This window comes from Boleophthalmus pectinirostris, unplaced genomic scaffold (assembly GCF_026225935.1).
Source record: "Boleophthalmus pectinirostris isolate CB_2022bp ecotype Guang Dong unplaced genomic scaffold, ASM2622593v1 HiC_scaffold_6, whole genome shotgun sequence".
NCBI classification, from domain to species: Eukaryota; Metazoa; Chordata; class Actinopteri; order Gobiiformes; family Gobiidae; genus Boleophthalmus; species Boleophthalmus pectinirostris.
The window spans coordinates 18,169,368-18,195,292 of record NW_026571447.1 but is presented as its reverse complement, the minus strand read 5'-3'; the positions used below and the strand labels follow the sequence as shown (position 1 = coordinate 18,195,292).

Below are 25,925 nucleotides of genomic sequence, written 5' to 3'. Positions count from 1 at the left end.
CCACAGACACTGCACCAGAACAGATCAGCCTCTGTTCCTCGTGCCAAAGACAGGCAGCAGCGAGACATGTGCGAGTAATGTCATTTTCCAATGGGAGAATTTGTTTTAGTTTATTGATTTATTTATCAAAAGGCAATTTTCAACTGGAGTCCCGGGACACGTGTTAAACAGCCCCCTTGAAGACAATAGGATCATAATGTTGCTATACAGTCTGTCACTAACATGCATGTAGCAGGAGTTTATAATAATATTTCTGTCATATAGTGTCATCTTTAAATGATTTTGACTTTGTCCACTTTCAACCTCATTTTACCATTACTTTATAATAACATTTGTAACAGATGAGAAACACCATGTCAGATTTTGGACCATACTATCAGATTTTTACTGAAGAGTTGCTACTTTACTATAGCTTGTGATCAGTTGTAGGATAAGGAATGTGGTAGCATGCAGGCGCACATACTCAGTTTTGGTGGTCATTTTGGCAGAATATGTCATTACATGTTTAATTTCTAAATACAGTCTCCAGTTTTCCATAGTAAAATGGGATGTATCTTAAATCTTAACCACTAATAACTACTGTGGTGTTGTTACTCAGTGTAGTATCTAGACTAGGACCACAGGTGACTCCACCCTCTGCAGACAGACACTTCATATGATCTACAGGCTGCACATTCCTGCACACAGACAGAGTGAATGATGCAGTTACAGTGGTGAGGGTGACATGGGTGCTTAATACTTAGTCTGAAAAAATAAACATGTTCTTCTTATGTCTAGTGCCTGTGGTGGTGTATTTTCTCACTGCATGAGTTTTACCAGGAAGTTACCAGTCACTATTTTGGTTATGACTACTTCATATTTAACACTTTTTTACTGGAAGTTGTGTTTTTAATTTGTTCACAGTGGGCGGGTTACGCAGCCTAGACACTGACACTGTATCCACCAAAGTTGTTTGTCTTGCTGATTGACTCACCACATATATTTTAGAGTGACTACGTGCAAAGGAGGTCACTTGAAGTTAACACCATTTTTTACTGTTTGGGTTTTGCATTTAGTCTCCATAGCAACAAAGGGGGAAATGGTGACTTTAAAAACATCATGTGATTGCTTGATAAGAGTATGCATGATTTAACGTCATCTCTGTAGCTCGCTCTGATCTTTGCCGGAGGAGGCAGGTGGTCCTTGTTAGGTGCAGTTTAGTCACCAATTCAGCAGAGCCTGACATCTGGAAATGCATGTCGCAGGCAGCTTGATATGAGCACTGCTGTACCTGGAAGTTGTTTCTACTGATTGGATTGTGGCAAAGACTGTAAACCTGCCCATATCATGTTTTATACAAGTCATATCAAACCGCTGGGCTTCAAAGTGCAATTTTGGGCCACTAGAGGCAAATGATCAGCGATACAGACTGGTTTTGACCATCACAATTAGAGTTGCAAAAGGCATCACAAATTTGGTGTTATTACATTAACAAGATGAATATAGTAAACATATGACCCCTGGCGTCACAATAGTGCGCCATCAGTAGACAGCTTTTGGGAATAGGTTAGCAAATTTTGCTGTACAGCCACACTAATAATGAGATGTGGATCACTTTTCTTTTTTCCATTCCACTGAGGACACTGATTTCAGTCACAGGGGGACATTAAACATTTACAGTTAAGTAAACATTGGTGAAGGTCTGAACATTAATTATATAATCTTTCTTGACATGTTTTGGAAAACATGGAATGTTGTGCATCGTGTCTGATTGTGCAATGTTAATGTCATTATGTTATCAAGCTACAAAAAGTACTGTTTCTGTGGTGACATACCAGGAGGGCTTAAGCATCTTGTTATTCTTGGAAGTGGAGTGGAGCAAGATGGCCCTTAGTCAAGTTATCAGTGCACACTTGTAGATGATAAACAGTGCAGTATCAAACCCTGTTATTGTCATATGTTTTTCCCTGGCTCTCCTATGATCACAGCAGCTCATTGTGGTACAGTCCTGGACCCAGAGCCCTCACCGACAGCCAGCTCTAAACACACTGTCACCCCAGGATCTAACAGCAGAGTCCTGATCAAAGATTCAATATTATGTTGCTTTATAATCAAGATCCAAGTTTGTTCGGGCATATGGTTGAAGAGCCACTTTTGGATGAGGGTTTTATAATGGCGCCATGGCAAGCACCGTTGGGGAAAATCTGTAAGATCACATCTAAATGATTTCTGACAAGCAAATATCATGTTCATTGTTCAGAACATCTTGCTGCTGCCATTTTTTTGCCACGTCAACAAATCTATCAGTAAATTGATAAAATATACTAACCTTTGGAAAGCATTTTCTTCCCACTGACCACTCAACATCACAGTTATTACAATAAATTGAAATAAATTTGCATTATGGTATGGTGTTGGCAGTTCATGTATCTATTTTGTAGGTTCCTTATTGCATTGTATTCATTTGTATTGAATTCTCTATGTATTAGTGGTTCCTCTTATTTTGGTGTTACCCGTTAGTTTTATCACTTTATCCAGTGGCCTCTGTTATAACAAGCACCACACACTGTAATGGAAGTATAATATGAACATTTCGTGCTTCTCTCTTGTGCAAGTCCTTTGGGGGCATTTCGTCACTTTGGCTTCTGAGGTTAGATCTCCAAATTAGAAAACAGATGGGATTATGGTTTTGTAGCGTGCCTGAGGCCTGAAGCACTTGAATAATAACCAAGTATGCAAGGAAGCAAATTTGATTTATTTATATTCTAGATAGAAAACAGTGTAGTTGATGAGTCATGAGCTTCCTGAAAGAGCATGTATGTTAATGACCATTTATTGTACCCAAATCGGTGATGGACCTGATTTTCATTCTTGACGCCCTACGTGTCTCGTTCATCTGCGTCACCACTTGTATGTTTGTGCTCTCCCTTTGCTTGACTCAGACCAGTGATGGATTCAAACAAAGAGGCAGTGGCTGTTTGAAGTTTGAGGAGAGACGTTATTATGACTTCTCCCTAAAGGTCAAGTTGAGCCACAGGCATGATCGAGTGAGGGGAGAGGGAGCGCTGGGGGCACTGAGGTCGAAACAGAACCAAGTGTTGAAAGAACAAATCGATCCAGGCTCAAAGGGCAGGGGCACAACTATGGTGGGGTATTTTCTAACCGGAATAACTGTACTATATATTTATGAAGAGAAAGTAATATTTATATAATATATAGTAGAAGAGTGCTGTTGAGTGATCATAAACCAAAGAAATACAGTATATGAATATGATGAATAATGTCTCTTGTGAGCTTTAAGGCATGCTATAATTATATAGGCAAACTAATAGACAAAGCTTGTCTACATCTCCAGAGCTCAAAATCCTCTGTTCCATCTTGTGATGTCATGAAGTGGTAGTTTTCAGCTACTTTTTACCTTCAGATCAACTTCAGTAGTGATTGGCAATTCCAGGACTGAAATTATCCAAATGATTGTAGTGAAGGTGTACGGAGTTTAAAAGCACAGTGGTGGACTTCCTGTATTACCACATGACATCACAATGTGGTTTCTGTTTGATAAAAGAACATGAGTGGATCAAAACAACATAAGTGAATGAAACAAAACACAACATGTATATTAACTGACCATTAAAAAAACAAAAAACTTTGTTCTATTATTACATCTCACACAACAATTGGGAGCATTTTATCCATTGATGTGCACCAGCAACAATGTTTTATTCCAGTTTAAAATATTGTAACTCTGTAAGTTTTTTTTTTTTTTCTTCCTCAAACTGCTGTGATTATGACCCTAACTAGCCTAATAATAACATAAAGACTTGTCATATAACAACCCTTCAGCCTTAGGCCATAAGCGTAACCTTTGCACCTGACTGTTGACTGTGTTTTGTCACATTTCTATGTTTGTGAATTCAGCGGGGAGCAGATCTGAGAAATTATGTCACTTCCACTCACTCGACAACCAGCAGGACCCGCCTTGAAGCAGCAATACAGGCTCTGATTGAGATTGTTATTGTAAAGAAATCTGCCTTCAAACAGTGAGGAGAGAGTACAGCAAGCAGCAACATCCCAGGTCCTGACCAGGGTCCCCCCACGCCCTTTGACCCCAACAGTAATTTGTTTTCCTTTAAAGAGATTGGCTAAATGCTCAGCACACTGGATGACGAGACAAAGTGTAAATCTTCAGAAATGCTTTGCAGGCGTCTGATTTGAGCCCGTTCTCCTCTGGGACTGTCCGGAGCCCCATCCTGTCTCCTCCATCTCTCACTCACAAGCATTCTTTGTCTTTCTCATGTTCCTCTTTTGTTACAAGTTTGGGTTTTGTCGGCTAACGTACAAAGTTCAGTCAGATTTAAGGTCAGACGGGGCGCCTCTGGAGGGGGACAAGTGCTCAGATCTCTTCTCATATTTATGATTCGGCTCCTGTATTGTGACCATAATCTCATGACTACACATTCATTGTTTGACAAATGAGTTTCCTTGTCACAGAGCATGGCGTCCCATACGGAGAGGCAGACGGATGACCTCACTGCTGCTCACATGTGCTTAGTGGACCCCTGACCACTTATGTCCCTCTAATCTCCAATGTTTTGTGATGTTTTGGCAAATATCCTGCAGAGGAATTCAGCTATTAACCAATTAGGCATTTATTTTGACATAGCTTTTTCACCTTATAAGAAGAGTATAAGATGAGTTCCATTTTAGGCTTTGTTATAGGGTCATGGTTAGGGATGCACCAATGTTTTTCCAATGCGATGCCGAAACTTTGACTTTACGTATCTGCCGATACTCGATGTCAGCCGATACTAGGACAGACTGAAAATATTTTGCAACAGAACATCTTAGTAAAAATACAAGTTTCATATTATGAGGTGTTTTGGGCCAGTATTGGCCAGTAAATCAGTTTATTACACCAATTTATACACCAAAATGGGATATTGGCTGAACCAATATCTTGGACCACCACCAACATTTTCAATACCGCTGCAGATATCCAGTACCTGAGTTGATACACATTTTTTCAACAAATTACTGATTCATCACTGATCAGCCATTTATAAGGTGTGTTACACTGTACTATGTACTAAATACCTCTTTCTAAGGACCCTGGAATGTGGCAGATTTATATGGGTTCATGCATGAAATAGACCAACAATTACAGCTAAAGTTATCAAAGTTGTGTTTATTATGCACTATTATTATTTCATGTCATGCAAATATACCTATATCAAAATGTATAGTACTTCAACCTGTATTATTATCCATTCAAAGTAAGTCTTGCTCCAACTATCAAAAGTTGTCACTGACAAACCTCCACAGCATGACTAATGGCTGTCGCATAATTTTAACCCACTTTCCCACATGGGTATATTGTCTGTGGGAGTGCTGTGTTTGTTGGTCAGCATGTTTACTGCCAAACACTCTCTGATGCTCCAAAAACAGTGAAGTTGAAAAAGTCCTCCATCCAAACTCTTTTCCCTTTTATTTAGACGCGTGGAGAACATAGCCTCCTAAATCCAGCCACACAGTTATAATGGGCTTCCACATTAGACCTTTTCCACTGTATACGGACCACTATTTGTCCATCCAACAAGCAGCCAGCTCACCACTAAACAGGAACCACGTCTCTTCACTACCAGCCTCCTCTAAACACCGCCTAGTTGTTTAGTTTGCTCTTGCATGGAGGATAAATAAAGGCAAAAGTGACCAACCTCTGTATGTGTTTGTGCCCACAGCTGCTGCACATCTGTATCGAGGGCTGGGGGAACTGGCGCTGGTCCGAGGCCTTCAGCATTGACAACGTGGGTACTCTGCTGCGGACCATCCACTACAAAGGCCGTACTGCCTCACTCATTATTAAAGTCCAGCAGCTCACCGGGGTCCAGAGACAGGTACAGACTGGTCACAACATTCTGTCTTCAATATTAATGAATACAGATGGGGGGCAGCTAAAATGAATATTGTTAAAATGCAAAATAATGTTGTAATAAAATGAGTTCTTGGGTTTAAACAGTAATTGAAAATATCAGGCTCAGCATCTGTGAATTTACCTTTTGAATATTTCATCACAAAATACAATGGGATCAGTAGGGAAATCTGGCTCCTGCCCCCCATCTGGGAGCATGACCTCATCACATTCTTGAATCTGAAAACCACCAATCAACATATTGGGGGTCAATATTTATCATGGGTACTTTTTCTTTGTACCAGTGGGGGACTTTTTGTTATTTTTCTGTTCTGTGATTAGGTTTGAGCTGTAGAAGGTTGAATAAATAACTTCTATGACTCATTATAGATACAAACAAACTACTAAAGTGATTGCTTCTGCTATTTATTTTTTGCAGTTTGTGTTTTGTAACCATATTGAACATTATAATTTTTGGGGGAGGAAAATCCTGCTTTTGGATAATTGTGGCAGTGGCATAAAATAGTTTCATTATTATTGTTTATTGTCTATATTTTTTTCAGCAATATATCATACTTCAAAAGTTTTTTTTTTTCACTATTATATTATAAAGGTGTATTGGTTAAAAATGCGACATGAATTTTATTAGGAGAAAAAGCCCCTTGAGATGCGTTGTCTGCTTATTGAATTTGTCATTTGCTATTCCGATCCTAATTTTTCATCTTCCTGACACTCTTGGATAGCACTAGAACTGAAAAAAAATTTCTGGATCTTCATGTGGAAAATTTGAAGGATGGGTCGAACACAGAATATATTTTCCGTTTTGAACAATACAATCTGAACAAAGACAATACATAGATACTAGTTTCTTCACATAAACAGTGAGGTATAGTAAATAACGTATTCCTGTGGTTTATCTAATGCCCCAGTCATTTCAAATTATATGTATTTGAAATATATTTCACACTTTATTTTTCACCCCAGGCCCAAAGCTTTTGTTGAACCGTACTGTATCTGGTGTCCATTTTAAAACAAGAGACTGCTTCTGTTTATGTTTGTCTTGATGTAAAGTCAAAGTGAAAGCTGTATAACTAATCTCCTATTGAATGTCCATGTGCGTGTCATACATACAGGCATTATTATAACGCGTTAGTCTGGTACCACTTACACTAAACCTGCAACAAATCTTTAAAGTGGTCTCGATTTTACCAAAAGCAGAAGCTGATTTGCTACATTTTGTCTTTGGTGCCACTGTGATGTGTCACTTCTAAGTCTGGCCTTTACCCAGCAGACATTTTGGGATAAGCACCTCTAAATCTCCTTTATGACGCCGTTGTTGTTATGTTTCTTTATCTGTTTTATAGCTCTGCAAACACAATGTACCCGTTCAGTCCATAAAACCAGTCAAAAACAATCTGTTTAACACCAGTAATACAGACTCATGTTTGTAGTTCTCTTTTGTGTTTCTTAATGTTACCATGAGATTGCAGTGGTGACACACTGTTATGTAAATAGTGTGTTGTGTGGTGTTTGTCGTTTTCTCTTCGTACCTCAGACAAAACAGACTGGGACACTCAAATGATTTCCTTGTTCCATCTCAGACCTTGCTTACACATTGGTCCCATATGTTTTGAATGGCACCTCCAATAGACAACACAAGTCTCAGAGATGACCGCTGCTGCCTCAATAGAAGTAGACCACAGCAGTGATTAATAGTTTGTTTCATGATTGCAGTACTTTGAAGGGGTGTACCAGGGAAGGCGTCTTTGAAATGTTTTTGAATAAGTAGACCTCTTTTGTTTTTGTATTTTGAACATAGATTTATTCACTGGTACAGCAGGCTTCAAAAACGCAAGTACCAACTTGTGTATGCAAGAGTGTCCTGAGCCATAAAAATCTCACTGACAGTACAACTGGAAACCCAGGTATTTCCTTAGACAGTAGTCCTTATACCACTATGGAGCTGCACCAACCTTGAGGAATTGGCTCAATGAACTGGCCTGTATAATATCTATGGAAAAGCAAATCTTGGGAAATGGGAAAAACATGGAATCCCCTATTTCCTTATTGAAGTGTTACAAGCTTCACTGGCCTCACCAAAGCCATTTATTTGTGGTACATTTAAAAACTATGTATATAAATAATGGTCCATGTGTCGTGATAACATGTATCATTGTAGAAGGAGCAGAAAATGTGTTTGTTTTGCCTGTTTCCGCTACTGGCTGTGCGGCTGTGCGTTGTGTGCAGATGGAACAGCGCACTGACGGATGGGGAGATTAGGCATGCATCTTTCTGAGCAAACACTTCAATTCAAGATTATTATCACGACCACAGCCCAACTACAGAGCACATGCACAGCCCTGCTCCAGTCCATCAGCCATACATTCACCAGGGAAACAAAGTCCTTTTAAAGTGCCAGTCCCCTGAAGCTGTGGCCTGGCTGAGCGTGGCTTCGCATGCATCAGAAAGGGCTATATACCAGCCATTTTGGATCAAGTTTATATGTGGTTTATATCAGCGCAGATATGTCAGAAAATGAGGAGATGGAGTGTGACCTTTGGAAAAGAAAAGAGGAACACTCACATGTCTCACACAAAGGGTTTGATATGAACCAGCTTCAGAGCTTTAGACCATAAGAGGACACGTTTGATTTGAAAACAGTTCTAGTCCTAGTTTGGGATGATTTTGCTTTTAATAAGTTGTGTTTTTGTAATATGCTTACGCTACAGCATTTCCATGGCCTGTTAACAGAATATACAGTATTTTTTCATAGGGTTTGACTATGGTTATGACATAGACTGTATAAAGAAGTGGTATGTGGCATCACCCACAACATTCGGCTCTAGTCAAATGAAGCTCACAGAGGTTATAAAGGGTGGATTTGGAGCCTGTTAGGAATAGTAATTGATTTACAGACAAAAAAGTGAAATAAAAACACCAGGATCATGTGGGTTAATGCGAACATTTTGAAACTGAAAACGAGGAGCCTGACGGAAGCAGTTACCAAGACACACACATTTTCAATACAAAGTGAACTGGATGATTTTGATCTGTGTTTGGCGCTAGACAATATAGAAACATACAACATATATACATAGTCTACAGTATATGTCACTTTGGGTGAATTGCTTCTTTCTAAAATAGATCAGTCAAATCATGTTGTATCTGTAACAAGTCTTTGCCGCTGTCATTGCCACATTACCATTGCTACTCCTTCCACAACATGTCACTGCTACCTTTACTTTAAAGCTTCAATCCAAAAAAGAAAAGAATATTTTAAACACAATTTTAATGTTTGTTATGATCTTGTTTCGTATTGGAAAAAAAAATCTTGGATGTGGTTTTATTTTGTCAAAACACGAAAGTCTGTCTTTATTTATGAAAAGTTAAGAACTAGCCACTTACTCCGTCCAACCAGAGGCACAAACTTGCCAAGCAGAGGAAAACATTGGTCATTATTTGTGGTTTGCATGCAGTTTCTTAATCCAGTGGAACAAGACATTTATTTTAGACTCCCAAATGTTCACTCGCTTTCTTGTATAATTTTATAATTTATTACTGCTCTTACCGCTACAAGTGCAAATATCTGGTGTTTCTTACCTTGACTCTTCCTCAGGGGGCAATAAGCTTGATCAGTAAAGTACAGTATGTAACCTGTTCTTTTGCTGGGTTAAAAAGGAAGTACTATCCCAACTGAACCTTGGTTGCCAGCTCACTCACTGAAATGCACTAGCCATGATTAAAGGTTGGCGGCAGGTGCCATGGTCTAGACCAGGCATGTCCAAACTGCGGCCCGGGGGCCAAATGCGGCCCTCAGACAAATTTTTCTTGGCCCTCATGCTTCCAGGTGAATTGGCCCAAATTACCTTGCATCATTTAAATAATAATTTTTTACTGCAAGTTTTTTGAAAATCTACCTTGACAAAGCTCATATTTAATATTTATTTTGTGGTTTTAAGGATCTTAGCATGAATAAAGACTGATGGCTCATTCAAACGTGTTAAACATGCACATATTTCAATTATTTCCCTGTACTGAGCCCCAGTCTATGGCCCTCGATCGGCCTCTGCTTCATCTGTGTTTAGATTTGTGGCCCTTGATGAATAAAGTGTGGACACCCCTGGTCTAGACAGTCATTTTTTAGGTCAGAGAGAGTCCTTTTAGGTATAGATCTTAGCATTGGAACCAGCAATCTATTCTGCTTTCTGATTGGATAATTGTGTTGAGAACTAAAACACTAAATGTCAAATGTTTTTGTTAATAAGAATAAATATTAAATAAAAATTTATTTCATTTGAACATGTCTACCTTATCTGGGGACACAGACGCAGGTCATGTTTGGGAAATTGATATGAAAATGCTATTGTTTCTGTTTTTCAGGTGATAATCTGTGGCAGGCAGGTGATGTGCAGTTATTTGAATCAGGACATAGAGTTGCGAGTGGTGCAGCACTATGTGGGCTCTGACAGTCAGACGGTGGTGAAGGAGCACTGTGACTGCTTGGAGGCTGGGGGAAAGATGCCCTCTTATGTGCTGGAGGACGCAGAAATGACCGAGCTATGTCTGCGGGCCAAAGGAGACGAAGACTGGTCCCAGGACGTACAGCTAGAAAAAAGGGACAAGACTACCTCCAGCTCTGTGGTTCAGGTAATTATATTGTATCCACACCATAGACTGTATAAAGAAGTGGACTAAGGGAGTGTGACATCACCCATAGCGTTTGGCTCCACTCAAATGAAGCTCATGAGGCTATTAGAAATACAAATTGATTTACGGACAAAAAAGCTAAGGATCATGTAGACTGCGTTAATACAAACATTTAAGATTTACAAATAAATCAAATAAGATGACGAGGCTCACTGCAGCAGTTACATTGAGAGGGGTGACAATTTTTCAATGAGTCGATGGAACCAGAAGTCCCCCAATGTCCGTTCGTATATACAGCCTCTGAGCAACACAAATACAGTCATTCCACTATGCATACATTTTTGAGGTTGGCAATGTTGTTACAAAATGGCAACTGACCTGAATATGCCCGATTTAAGATGGTAGACATGTGTCGATACCAGACATGTTTTGTACTATATCCATTCTAATTGATCATTCAAACCTACCCAAAACTGACAGAAGAAAGGGAAGGAAGAGATGGAACATAACAGTTGTTTCACTTTGATGTATTTTGGTCCTACGTTTTGGGAAAATGGTACAACTTGGTTAGAATTTATCAATATTCAAAATCATGAAAGCGTTCCAACACGAATACGTATAAATAGACACGATGCAAACACAACCCCATCTCCACCACCATCTCTGGTCTCGCACGTTTGAAGCTTACGAGGACCACCAACTGGGACGAGATGCCTGGAGTCCTCCTGGGTGGGCGCAGTGGCATGTCTTCCGTACCGCTGCTTTTTGAGTTCTGTCCTTCCAATATGGTTCACTGATGGCCCCACACTTTCTAACCCGTAACCAGAAAGATGTTGATAGGCAGAAAATACAGTTTATGCTCTCTCATAACAAAGCTAACCATGGACAGGAAACTCTAGCTGATATGTGGGCATGGGGAGAACCTTTGAAGCCACTTTCACACCGCTGGATTAGAGCCAGATAGTCACTCCATCTCTTCCTCCTGCTGTTACTGGCCCTGTGCATATTATTCTTCTCTGGCAAAGTATTTCTGTTTTTATTCAGATATGAGCCCCGTGCTGTTAACACAAGCCCATTCACTTCCCCAGCTTCTGTGTTTAGCAATACTAGAGAGTTCAGGGTTTAATACAACACTATAATTTTAGAACTGAGATGAGTATAAAGACCACCAGCTTTATCAATGTCTTATTGAGTAAGCTTTTCTTTATTGTGCCTTGTGCAACTGATATATTAGTTCCCTAAAAAGGCCAAATAGTATTACAACATCTTGTTCAGCAAACAATTTAGCATGCATGTTTCTGCCATATTAATTTTGTTTATTATTAATCTTAATCTTCTGTTTTCCTGTGTACATATTCTCAAAGCTAACTCATATGTTAACCCGCTTGGCCTTCCTCTTGGTGTCTTGGTGCATCTGGTCTGGCCCCAGCTTGAGTGTGTGTGTACATGGCTGTGTCTCCTCCTGCTCCGTCTGTTATCTGTTCCCTTCACATTTCACATGTGGAGTTTGGCTCATTATGAGAGAGCTGCCTGCTGGAGTAGCTGAGTGCTTAGATCTCTCTATCTCTGTCTTTCACTGCTATTTCACTCTCCGGTTTCCTCCCGGACTCCTGCTCTTTCTGCCTCATTCGTCTTGCTGTAGTTAACTCCTCTTCACTATTTACTTTACCCTTTTGGCACAAGCTCATCCACCTGCTACGTGGTCTGAATCACTCCCCTGCCCAAGTCTGTGTGTAATGTCCCATAATCCATCTGAAGTGCCTCCTGTATCTCACCTTCCTCCCACACAAAACACTCTTTGCCCTTGTCCTTAATGTTTGACAAAGCACAGGAGGTCAGAGTGACCCTATTTTCAGGCCTCTATAGCAGACACATAACACATAATAACACACCTACTTTTTTCTGATCTATATTATAAAGTTGTTTCCTCATCAAAAACATATGTGGAGTTGTGTTTTGTTTCATTCGCACTTGTTTAACACACAAACACTCCATATTTAGGCGGAGTTATTTTCTCAAACTGAAAACACTGTTCCACCTTGTGATGTCATGTGATAATACAGGAAGTACTCAACTGTGTTTTTAAACTCCATACACCTTTACTAGACTCATTTGAATGATTTCAGCTATATAATTGCAAGTCTAACCTAAACAAGAGGAAAAAGATTAACATGAAATCTACCACTACATAACATCACAAGGTGGAACAGAGCTTTGGACTATTTTGAGCTTTGGGGATAAAGACAGCCTAATAATCCAAAATCACTCAAACATGTGTGAATGAAGCAAAACAAAATTCCAGATATGTTTTAACAGCTTTATTGCATGGTTTAGAGCTCACAAGAGTCAGTTTTGTGTAATATAAGACCTTTAAAATGCTATTTCTTTGTTACGTGCATTCCTAGAAATACTGCATCAGTGGCACTATTTTTAGGGGAATACCTCAAGAATTTGTTCTGCCAAAATTGGACCCTCCCATGTCTAACAAGGCTGTTTTGCATGCCCCAATCTCGTCAGTATGTTGTTGTCCCTAACAGTGAAATCCCCTGTACGTCATAAAACAGAGCCGTTTGTAATGTGCTTTGGCATCAGAAGGCCTTTAATGAGGAGCGAGGACAAAACACCAATGACACAATAAAACATCTTGGTCTTCTATGGGTACATTCTCAGCCATTAAAGCTCACAGAGATTTTACTGCCCCAAGTTGTCTCAGATCTGGCATTAGCACTCTTCAGTCCACTCCGTTCAGAGATTATGAGTCAGGGCTCAAATTTTTACCACCAAAAGAAGCCAAGAAACTGTGTTTTGTAAGACAAAGCATGATAATGCGTTACTGATGGAGGCTATAAACATGCTGTCAGTGAGAAAAATGCTGCAAGTACTGTACATGTAATGAGTATGTTGCCTTAGATGCTCTTTGACATGCTGTTTTTTTTATTTTTTTTATTTTTAAAGGGCCCATATTACGCAATTTTCTGATCCATGTTAGTGTTGTTTTCCTCATCACAAACACACCTGGAGTCTTTTGTTTCATTCACACATGTTTAACACACAAATCCTGCATATTTTGGCTGAGTTCTCTCAAACACAAAACAGTGTTCCACCTTGTGAAGTCTGTGTTTTGAAACTCCATACACCTTCACTTGAATTATTTGGATAATGTCAACTTTGGAATTGACCATCTCTACCGAACAAAAGGTAAAAGGTAAGTGTTAGCTTGAAAACTACCACTTCTTGATATTACAAGGTGTAACAGAGCATTTTGAGCTTTATAGATGTACTATAATTAATGACTAATAATAAAAAGTAACTTAAACATGTGTGACTGAAACAAAACACAACTCCAGGTATGTTTTTGAGGAGTTAACTACATTATAACATGACTTAAAGCTCACAAGAGTATAAGACACTCTTAAATGAGATTACAATATACATATTTGTGCTTTAGTGGTTTACTAATTTGCTGTTTCTGTTCTTCAGTTACTTTTGGTGTTTGACTTATTTTCTGTACATTTGCAGGTGCCTTGTTCCAGTGGATCATTGCTGTATGTCTGGTGCACTCTCATCACTCTTGAACCTGATACTCACATGCAACAGAGAGTGGTGAGTTTGACTGAAAAAAAGACATAAAAACTGTCATTATACTCAGTTTTGTAAAATGTATATATTTTAGGTGGTGTTCAGTCCTCTTTTTATGATGCGGAGCCACCTCCCTGACCCTGTGATCGTCCATGTGGAGAAGAGGAGTCTAGGGCTCAGGGAGAGTCAACTCATCCTGGGGCAGGGCCACCAAGAACCACTGCTCAACACAGAGGCAGACCAGACCCACCACCTCACCTTCCAAGCCAGGTCACTGATCAGCCAGTCCCTTCTATATTCTGTTTGAATCCAATGAGAACTGGGACCGGACAATAGAGCGTAAATTCAGAGCGAGACAATCCAAACATTCTCATCTCATTTGTAGCACGTTTCTCTCAAAAACAGAATCTTCAAAATTCTCATTGTTCTTAACATTCAGAACAAAACTTTTACCTGAAAAAAATAATAGTTTGGTGCTTCAATAGTTGATTCTCCATCCTTTATGTTGTTTTGTGATGATTGTAGCAGGTCAGGTAAGGTGAATACTCCCATCAAAAGGCATGTTGTAATGTCCTTTTAATTAATTTCCTTAAAGCCTCACTCGACTTAAATTGCATACTTTTCTCAACGCATAATGGATTAATGGCATTTTAAACTCTTTCCTGACTGGAATAGATATTCTGTTGTTGCCTTTCAATCAGATGCTGACAGTTGTGGACTTATTTTGGGCCAGAAAACGGTCTCTAGACAGCTATTTGAGTTTTTGATCAAATACTCTTGCCAGCTTGTCACTTGTAAACTTGACATTTATCATAACAGTGACAAAACCGATTACAATATAGTGCCTGCTACATTATCTCATTGTCAAACAGCTCATTTTACCATGAACCCTGACACTTGTCTCCTGCAATGACTTTTTCTGCATGTATTTAGCCAGATGGTAAAAGACACTTACTTAAGACTCACCCACTCCATTTTGTCTGACTCAATATGACGACAGTTGGGAGTGATATTTAGGCAAAAGGAAGTCCATTTGGCAGCTGTTCCAAACCAGCTCCATTTCCATCATGTCAGATCAGAACCATAATTGCGCTCATTTAGATACCGGGCCTAACAGAAAGCAGGTTTTGGCCCGTATTGGAAGAGTATTTATCTGTGATGGCGTACATGTTTGCAGGGGCGGGCTGATGAGTAATGCCACATGCACATGTGTACTATCTGTGTGTGGTCTGGCTCTGTGAACGTCCCGTGACGCCTGGCCTCGCCAGGGGAAGTGTCATAGTCACCACTTCATCATGGGCACAGTCCCACGTACATAAGCCCTCTGCCACTACTGACCTGCTATATAAGGATACGTTCAGTTGTGGTTCAGTTGGTGTTCACTGACCTGTGCATGCTACCACTGTGTCCATGAGCATGACACCTAGAAAAGCAGTACCTGTGACTATTTACAGTTGAAAAGACTAGAGGTTGATTAGGTAGTTTTTTTCTTGAATAACAGAAAAATATTGACAAACAAAGCCCTTCACAAGTCACAGAACAAGTGTAACCTAGGCTTTTAACCAGTGGTAACCAATTTCCTCTCAATACTCCTGCCAAAAGATGTTATAGTCAATAAGAGGTTATTAAATATCGATATGATTATTTTAATGTATTTGTCCAGTGTTTAAGTAATAGAGTTTTACTCTATGAATGGACAATTTCGTCATCAACAGAAACAACATATCAGATGAAGAATTAGGGTTAGTTGTTGTGTTCATCTTGCTCCCCCTGGATGCTACTGTGATGCTGCAGGACACAAAAGACGGACAGTTTTGTCTCTTCTTCTCCTCAAACTGCCCTACCTCCTATCTGACCATGTATTTTTGTTCTGAGCATCAGTCACTTTCATGCATGTTTTTTGTACCCTCATATACTTTATTTACATGCTAATAGTGAGGTGCACAAACTGAAGCGCCAACAGTGGCACAGTATATAGAGCACACCGACAGTGCCCTGAACTGCTGCCAGTGTTGAAACTGTTCCTTTGACTTTCACGCTAAAATCCGGTCTAACACCTAATTTTACTCCCAAGCAAATGACCTGACATGACCTTGTGGGATTTTTCTCAAAGAAGTAATATTTTTAACAGGTTTAAAATATGGTTTCCTTTGCTATGAATTACAATGCACTTAATAGACACTTACCTCATTTAAGGCCTCATTCAAGGAAAAGCACTCATCATAAAAGATGGGGTATTTAAGGTCACTATTTGACTTCCCTGTAAATTATAAAATATCTCCCGTACAACCATTGGCAGATTAATATTGATTTGAATTTATTGAGTTTGGCTTGTGAGCAGCACAAATAACTGATACATTTTTCTCAATCTCTTATTTGAAGTTACTTGTCTCATACCATTTTACATCTGGCTGACCATAAAGAGCCATTAACAACCAGAGTTTTGTGTCATCCTGTTCAAAGCTTACCTCTTGTTTAGTGTAACTACGTTGTCTACATAGCAGTTTCTCTATTTTGACAGCCTTGAAGTGGCAATTGGCATTTTCAGCCTGGGTGGCACCAATGGAAAAAACACACTGCATGGGTTTTTTGTTATCACTACAATTGTAATCTGTGTTGTTTTATGCATAATCCGTTGAAGAAAAATCACATTATTGGTAGCAGCTAGCGGTGATTTGGATAAACACGAGTGCATCTGATTCCCCATTTTTTACATTATGTTCCTTTGTTTAGATATCTGGTCACAAAGTTTGTTTTCATTTCATCTGCGCTAAAGAAACCGCAGTGTGCCATTCAGTAACTGGGAATATTTTGAGTTGATGTTTTTGTAGATAAATCCTTTTCATAAGCTCAAAAGGCAAACTCCAAAGTGTCTTGTCTTTCTGTTGGTGACCACAATGCGTCTAGTGTTTACAATGCGCCCCCCTGTCTAAACCACTACTCACCACATAAACTCAAATGTCCCCTCCAACTCAATCCATCCTTCATCCCTTACAGCTCAGAAACCCACAACTGTAAAACTGCACCTTTGGACATTTGTACGGCAGACATAAGTCCCCAAAACGCAAATTATGAGGATTCGTTGGTCGACAGCTCATCTTCCCTCCTGTAATTATGCATTCTTGTGGCTCCTAATGAACAAGGTACAGAGCATAACTGTGGCTTAGCAACGCTCAAGAACCAACCAAACCTAACCATGTCCTGCTTGGTTTATACTGGTCACCACAATGGAAAGAATATAAGCTTACAATCATTTTTTGTTTTGTTTCTTACCCCTTCCCAGGAAATTTTAAATATCTCGTGTACAACCATTGGCATATTAATTTTGATTATACTTTGCTTAGTTTGGCTTGGGAATAGCACAAATAACTGAATGACAATCCTTAATCTTTCATTTAAAGTTACTCCTTGTCACATAACATTTTACTGAGTTAAGTCCCAAAAACTCAAATGAGGATTCATTGGTCGGCAGCTAATTTTTCCTCCTGTAATTATGCATTCTTGTGGCTCCTAATGAACCAACCAAACCTAACCATGCCCTGCTAGTCACCACAACGGAAACAATATGAGGCTTACAATCCTTTTTTGTTTTGTTTCTTACCCCCCTGAGATGTATTGTCAGGAAAAGGTTCCTGTCAACACCTGGTCCCACTACTTTGTCTTCCCCTGAAACCAAAGCTAATCTCATTTTGTTCCCTTTTATAGCACAATAGATCTATTAATACATGCTTGATATAAACTGCCAAGAAGAACAAGATACAGCCCAAAGAAATCAAAGAGGCTATTACTATTGTTTAGATTTTGTTATATTTTCTTCCTTCCATCTTTGACCACTGTCTGGGTCTACAAGATTCACAAGAAAATGCACTACGCCTCGATATCTGTGAGCTTGTAAGGCTATACTCCAAGTCAGACAAAACACACAAACTCAATGATTAGATTTAGAGAAGTGGTTTCAGGGTACAATCAAAGTTTAGCTGCAGGTCATAAGAACAATGGGAACAAGAACTGGCTGTCAAAAGGTGTTTGCTTCTATTGCAAAAGAAGACGAAGTATGAATTGCTTCTGGAAGAGATTGTAAACATAATTGTACTGAGAAATGTACATCTGCAATTGAGGCCTAAACACTTATATTGTATTATAAGATACAAAGAGGAGATAGTGAAAATAAATATTACTAGCTGTTGAAGGCACAATTAAGATTACTGTGAAGTATCTATTTCTAAAGTGACTAGCTATAATTAAGGTCATATATTATGTAACCTAGAAATACACAGGACATTTAAAGGGCCAATATTAGGTTATTTTCTGATCTATGTTACAATGTTTCCTCATCAAACAGCATCCACCTGCATTTTAACATGGCTTCAAGATCACAATGTCAATTTTATGTAATACTGGACTTTTAAATAAAGTTTATCATTTTTTCTGTTGTAGGGAAGATGAAGATGCTTCCAACTGTGCTGTACCCATCTCCACGAGTCTAATCAAACAGATCCTGAGCAAAACAGGAAGTCAAGGCAACCTAGATCTCATCCTAAATGACTTCTATGGAGCAAAGACATCCACCGAGCTGCAATGGCCCTATGTGTCCAAAGACAGTGACAGGTATGAGAATACTGGTGTTAAAAAGGTTTGGTTCTCATTTCTCTTAGTACAATATGTTCATCGTATCTGCTGATATGGACCAATGTCAGTGTAGGAACTGTCCTTTTTTTCTCCCCAAAAGCATGGTTAACTCATTACCAAATGGGTCCAGTTTTGTTATGTAATTGTTATTTATCTTTCAAGTAACTGCTGAACAGCTTTGAAAGGATAAAAGTTCAAATATTATGAGACATCCTAGGCCTGCATCAGCCAATAAATAGTTTTATTACATCAAATTAAAGACCCAACCAGGATATCAGCTGAACCAGTTTCTTTGGAGGTTTAGTCACAACAGTTTAGGAATTAAGATTGTTGTGCTGCTGACAATTATGAAATTACAGATGTTGGTTATATTACTCCCACTGAGACACTCATTTTACCTCAAAATGCTGTGAGATCAACTATTTACCAAATGCTGCAAATGAGGGCTGTTTAAACAACCCTAGTGCGTCAATCCAACATCATCCAAGAATCTAAGTCATGTAGTTCTGTGTATGTCCATATTTGAGATCAGACTTTTTATCATATCAGCTATCTGCTATCAGCCTTAAATCTCTACCACAGGCTAATATTTTGTATTGGTTGATTTACTGCATAAAAATACACACAAAGATTTATTTTATTACTTTAATGCAAAAAGATTGTATTAAATGTGATGCACAGCTCTCTTAAAAGTTTGTGTCAATAAAGGGGCTGTTTGTGAGTTTGTAGTAAATTTAAATGACATAAATTGAGGAAAATATCGGTCCAAAAATTATCGGCAGAGCTTATTGGCCATCGGCTGCTCGGGATTCTAATCCAAATAAAGTAAAGGCATGGTAAAGGCGTCGGCCATGGAAAAACCTGTAGTGGTTGATCTCTAGTCCATATTGTGCTGTGGTGTTTTGTAGGACTTTGCTTTGAGATGTTACAACACACATGCCCCATTGTCAGGCTCACACACTGTTGTGCAACGGGCCTTTAATGAGAGACGCTTCTTGTCTTTGTGCTGCCTTTGTTCACATCATATAACGGTTAACTCCACAGACAATGGTGAGCCGTGCTTCAGACGCCCGCCGCAGTCCCCACAGACTGGAGCTTTAGTCTGTCACTGCGTCGTGGTCCTCTTTCTCACACAACTCTCAGGGCCTTGCATCCAGTTAAAAGTTGGCAACAGATTACAACAGGAGGTTTTTTATTCTGTGTTGTGTCTTTGAACATGCAATTTCTTACAGTATACCATAATATGAATAATATTTTATACAGTATTTGACCTTTTATGTTATTATGGTTTTGGCTATGAGATCTTAAAAGTACTATATTACACAAAATGGATTCTTGTGAGCTTTAAGTCATGTTATAATGCTCTTACCTCCTCAAAAACATACCTGGAGTTTTGTTTTGTTTCATTCACATGTTTGAGTAATCCTGGTTTATTTGTATGTCTACATCTTTAAAGCTTAAAATGCTTTGTTCAACCTTGTGATGTCATTAAGTGGTAGTTTTCAACTAACATTAACACTAACCCTAACACCTACCTTTTACCTCTAGTTCAGTAAAGATTGGCAATTCCTGAAATTGTCTAAATCATTCAAGTGGAGTTTAAAAAAACACAGTGGAGCACTTCCTGTATTACCCCACGACATCTCAAGGTGGAACAGTGTGTTTTCCATTTGAGAGAATAACTAAATATGCTGGATCTGTGTATTAAACATGTGTGAATGAAACAAAACAAAACTCCAGGTATGTTTTGATGAGGAAACAGCATTACCACATGGATCACAAACTAGCGTAATATAGGCCCTTGTGAACTTCCAGTATTTATAGAGATATAAATGTCACAATAAATACATCCTGATTTGAAAACTATTTTGTGGAAAAACACAGAAGAATAAAGTAGAAACTATTGCATCATAACTATTGTGGAAATGGTGCAAGGGTAATACTTGATAATACAGTAAATATCAAAGGATGGATTGGGAGCTATTCATTTTCCTTCCAGTAAACCTGTTGCTGTCAAGAAACAAACATGAAAAAAAAGTGTTTAATGATTGGCTCAAACTCTGGATACAAGCTTTACTCAATAATTATGCGTCTTAATTATATATTTGTTAACATGCATTCAGACAAGAATCCAGATCCAGCTTCTGCCGTGTATCCCTCCCTTTGTGTCTCGCTCATACGAAATGCTGTCTGCACATGACACTCTGGGAGCCCTCTCTTGTCACACACCAATCACACTGACATCTTGAAGACATCGGAGCAGCTTCTCTCTCCCGGGCTCAGGCTCAGAGAGTGGATCTGCTGGACATGTGTCTGACTGTGATTGGCTGTTTCTCTGCTCACTGCATCACACACAGGTGATACAGATAGTGCTACAATGGTGAAACTTAACAAAATAAAAGTTAAAGTTAAAAAAAAAAAGAAAAAGTGCTGTACCTGAATAAAAAGTTCAAGTATCTGTACTTTGCTTTCTAAAGTGGATACTTTTACTTCAGTACATTTGAAAGAAAGTATCTTTACTTTCACTACATTTTTTACTGGGCTGTAAAGTATTTTTATTATTGTGTGAAACCTGCTGAAAAGTCTGAGGGGTTTATTTTTAACACATTTGTTGTTTGAGAGCAAACAAAAATACACAAATTGCTAAAACTTCAGCACAAATCAATACATTTGAAGCCTTATAAGCCTCAAAATGAGTGTGAAATACTTTTACTTAAGTAGATTTTTTTTAATGTGTTTTATTTTTACTTCATTTTGTTTACTGTTTACTGTCATCTTTTTATATCATATACAATGCACAACCACTCATTCTTATTGGAGTGACTAAAAAGTACTCATACGCAGAATTCACAATAGACACAATTGTAATTTCTGACCTTTTCTTAACAGTAACTGAAATGGTAACTTTAACTCTCTTGTAAATAAAACTCCACTTTAAACTCCTCTTTCTATAAACAGGGATGCTGACCAAGGAACTAATATGTAATTTAAAAATAACTATGGACAAATTGTGCAACACATTTGATGAAAATGTTTATAGCTTTCTTATGTTTTGTAATGTTTTCATTTAGACAAGTTTCTAAACATGGCTAAATACTTTACAATTGAGTGTTTGTGTGAATTACATTGTCAAAAATCAATCAAGCACACAACTGTGGGATTCAATGGTGAGAACATTTTTTGAGCAGTAATAGCAGAGATTTCAGTACCTAAACACACTCCAAACTTGAACACTAACATCACTAACGTTGTGTATTTTTGGCTAATTTCTGTAATATAAATTATATGATTGCTTTTAGATACTCTGTTTTCAGTCCAGCAGAGAGCCTGTGTCAAACCTTGATGGGAAGTGTGTAAATATTGTGTCTTAATGGGGCACAGGAAGTTGAAAGTGGTAACTGTTATTTTTCTTTCTCTGTTGGATTTTAATGGCGTCTTTAGGATCATTACGCAAACAGCATGTAGTGGTTGGACTTGGAGTAAACTGAAGTGTGTGAAAACTCCAAATTCACACCTCTTTTGCCCTCGGCCTCAGAGTTGGCAGTTCTGACAGAAGCCCCATTTCTTTCAATTACAGTTTTGTGAGCTGTGTGATGTGATTTATGAGCGCTCACTCCGCTACCCGCACTGTTAACGTCAAAGCCCAATTTGACTAACTACACAAACAAAATACACTGTAAAGAGTGGCTATTACCACAATTATGTTGGGTCCCATAAGAAAGTGTAGCTGGATATATAGCTAGCTTTCATGAATTGGTTGAGTTGCCAGACTTCAATCATTACTTCTGCTATTATATAATAGGGATAGCTATGCGCCATATCTTAGCCATATATATGTACATCTTAGCCAGCAGCAACATGTACATTAACACCATTCCTGTCTGGCCTCCTCTGATGCTGCCAATTTGCATATGTAATCTTCACTCAGTACGTTTAGTATAATGGATCTTGTCTTAGTTTATTAGTTTATTTGCCATTAAAAAAAATACATTGGAAAAACATGTATAAAAAGACCACAGACAGATGATTTAAATTCTAAGTTAATTTTATATTTTAAATTAGATATGATAATAATCAAACCAATATTATTACCAGATAACTCAGCTGACCTAATGATATTTGTTTGATTAGGTGATTTAAGTAAAAGGTAAATTCTAAAATATCTGAAATAGAAAATATTAAATGTACAAAAAGTGAGCGGTGGAGGCAGCCCTGCAGTCAGGGCCTGGCCCACATCTGAAGTGTTTGAAGTGCAGTTTGTCTGAGGGCTGTGTTTGTTTGGCTCTGGGTCCTGTTTAGGGTTCACAAACATGTGATAACCGTGAAATGAATGCTGTGTCAGGGAATCGCTGGAAAAACTGTGCAGTGTGTGTGTGTCTGTTTCTCTGTGTCTGTCCCTCTGTATCGATGTGTGTTCCCACATGACCTGTCAACTGCTCCTCCAGTTCCAAGCTGTTTGCAAAACTTTTCTTTCCCCAAACTTTACTTGATCCTACAAAGCTTTGCTGCTCAGAGGTCCTGTTATGCACAGTATCTTAGTGTATTGTAATTTTTCCTCCACTTGTATCCAGTAAAGTTGTATTAATGTCTAACAAACATCTTTATTGCATTGTGCTGTATTGTATTGTATTCATATTTGTCTTTATTGACAAGTAGGCTTGTCTCAATAAATACTATATCGACTTATCATTCAGTACATGGCAGATGGGACAATCAGGTAATTTTTCTTAGTACTAGTGGGAAAATTGTGGTTACTTTACTGTACTATTACTGTACTATGATAAGATTTGGTACAAACCAACTACTTAAGTGCTGCATTCTGTTATTTATTTATTGCTGCTTGTAACAATGTACATTTAAAATACATTTTTGGGGATAATTGTTTTATGATTTGGTTTCAGTATTATCGTTTGATTAATTGAGCAATATATTGCTCTTCAAAGTTTGTTATCGTGGCAGGTCTATTGAGAAATCCTAGTTTATTTAGTTATTATTGTTATTGTAAACATGTGACATAGTAAATAGGACTGATCTTGCATTTCTGTTTTATCAAAAAAATCATGACCTCTGTATCTATGCAGTGCCGTCTGCCACTTCTGATTACTTGTGTTGCTGTTGTCCCTCAGGCCTGTGTCAGACCCCCTGGCTCAATGGGACAGTCCCATGCAGGTGAAGCTGTCGTGTTGGAAGCCTGGTCTGAACACTCTGCTGGTGGAGCTCCTGCCCTGGGCGCTGCTGGCCAACCACTCCCAGTGGGACCTGTGGCTGTTTGAGGGGGAAAGCATTGTCCTTCAGATACCAGCCGGGAAGGTCATAGTGCCTCCCAACTTTAAGGTACAGTCTTCAAATTATTATCACTTTATTGATCCATAGGGACACAGTGGCTCACACATCACAATAAATATTATAGCAAAGAGCAAAAATACAAAGGGTAATAATAACTTACAAAATAAGTACCAAAAATAGCAAGAGGCTAGTGTCAAATAAGGCATAATTATTATATATGTACAAGAAAAATAAAAATATAGAACTATCTCTGCTATACACAATTGCCCTCATCTCACTGCCAGAAGGTCCTGGGTTCAATCCCCGAATCGAGAAGTTTGCATGTTCTAAGGAACGCACACAGAAGGCAGATGTCTAGGTATTAGACTTAGACTTTATTCATTCACAAGGGAAATTATTTGGACACAGTAGCTCACTAAATGACTCATTAACTGACAAATTTAAAGATGCATTATGTAACTTTTCATTTGGGGGTTCGTCACCTTCTTTTTTTCTCTGGAATTGTTTTGCTTTGAATATTCCAGAATATGACATTAAATTAAATCTAACTTACATGTATTCAATTACAGATGGTTTTATTGCTCAAAAATACCTAGAAAATCTTTTTGGAACACAATGTTTTCTGATTGTGATTTAAATTCTGATTTCTGATTTAAAATACCAAAGCTGCACAATCACACATTTTGAAGGCCCTATCATTGAGTAGAACACATTGATGCAATTGAAAACATCTTCCTTTACTTTCTTCTTAGGTAATGACCCTCAACCATTATCCTGGCTTATAGAGAAACTTAAAATTATGAAACAAAATATGATCATAATCTTTCTCTGTCTGTTCACAACAACTAAAACGTCAGCTAATTTGTTGCTATCTGTACTGTCATCATGTGCCAAACTGCCCATGTAATTCCTCAACTGTACTCTAATCAGTTACATTCTTTGTTAATCCATTGGCCATAAAAGTCCCGCTCATTTATTCTCATTCTTCCTGTACCCTAATTGTTAATTGCATTTGCACTTAAAAATATATTTTGTTTCAATCAGGGCAAACCTTTTGATGTGACGCTAGCATTAATCTAAATCCACTTTGCTATTTTCAGTGTCGTGTAACAAGCACAAACTCTTAGCTCATGCTTGAGTTCTGCAGTCCTTTCCAGTCTTGGTCTTCATCTGCAGCCAAACTCTGTCACTGAATATTGTAGGCATGTCTTCTCGTTCACATTCGAGATCAGAAGAAGAGGTCTCCAGATGTTTTTTCCCCCCTCCTAGTTTTGGGGAACATAACACACACATTTCTTTTTTCTTTTACTAAAGTGAAAGAGGCAATGTATCAAAGAACAAGTGCAGATATGGTCCAGCACGAAGCATACCGCATAACAAGCAGTGTCGATTGTAAAATAGAAACAAATAAAGCATTGTTTCCATAGTGCCTGTTATTTATCATGGCACGTCAAGAGAGGACTCACATCTGATGGGTTTATGGGGCAGGACTGGCAAGGCTTGCTGGACTGAATAGAAACGCCATGCAATTGTCAGTGAAGCATTAGTAGGGCACCTAAGCTATGTTCTTTTAACATGGCCAATACCTGACATTAGCCAGGACTGTTTCTAATGTTATGTATCCATTTCACGAAAAAAAAAAAAATCTAATTAAATAAACAAATCAAAGCCTCACCGCATAACTTTTAGCCAAGAAATTATAAAAATAAAAGCTTGCTTTCTTTTTTTTCATTTTTCATGTTTTGCACTGCCAAACATAGAAAAACGTGTGGCCTTTCTGTGAGCAGGCTTGCATCTCCACAAACCTGACTCTTAAGCCTGGAGGGTCTCAACCTGCTTGCATGGAAATTTTATTCATATAGATAAAATGTTCCACCATATGGCATAAAATGTATTA

At 38.5% G+C, this 25,925-nt stretch overlaps 1 protein-coding gene across 1 annotated transcript in view; it reads left to right on the top strand.

Annotated features, from left to right (window-relative positions):
• The window catches only part of LOC110171426 (intermembrane lipid transfer protein VPS13B), a 289,785-nt gene that overhangs the window by 232,447 nt on the left and 31,413 nt on the right, over nt 1–25,925 (top strand). The window contains exons 47-52 of the mRNA XM_055163864.1: nt 5,718–5,873; nt 10,268–10,534; nt 14,054–14,137; nt 14,208–14,383; nt 18,551–18,721; nt 23,869–24,076. Coding sequence (XP_055019839.1) covers nt 5,718–5,873; nt 10,268–10,534; nt 14,054–14,137; nt 14,208–14,383; nt 18,551–18,721; nt 23,869–24,076 — 1,062 coding nt within the window. The remainder of the gene's footprint in view (nt 1–5,717; nt 5,874–10,267; nt 10,535–14,053; nt 14,138–14,207; nt 14,384–18,550; nt 18,722–23,868; nt 24,077–25,925) is intronic.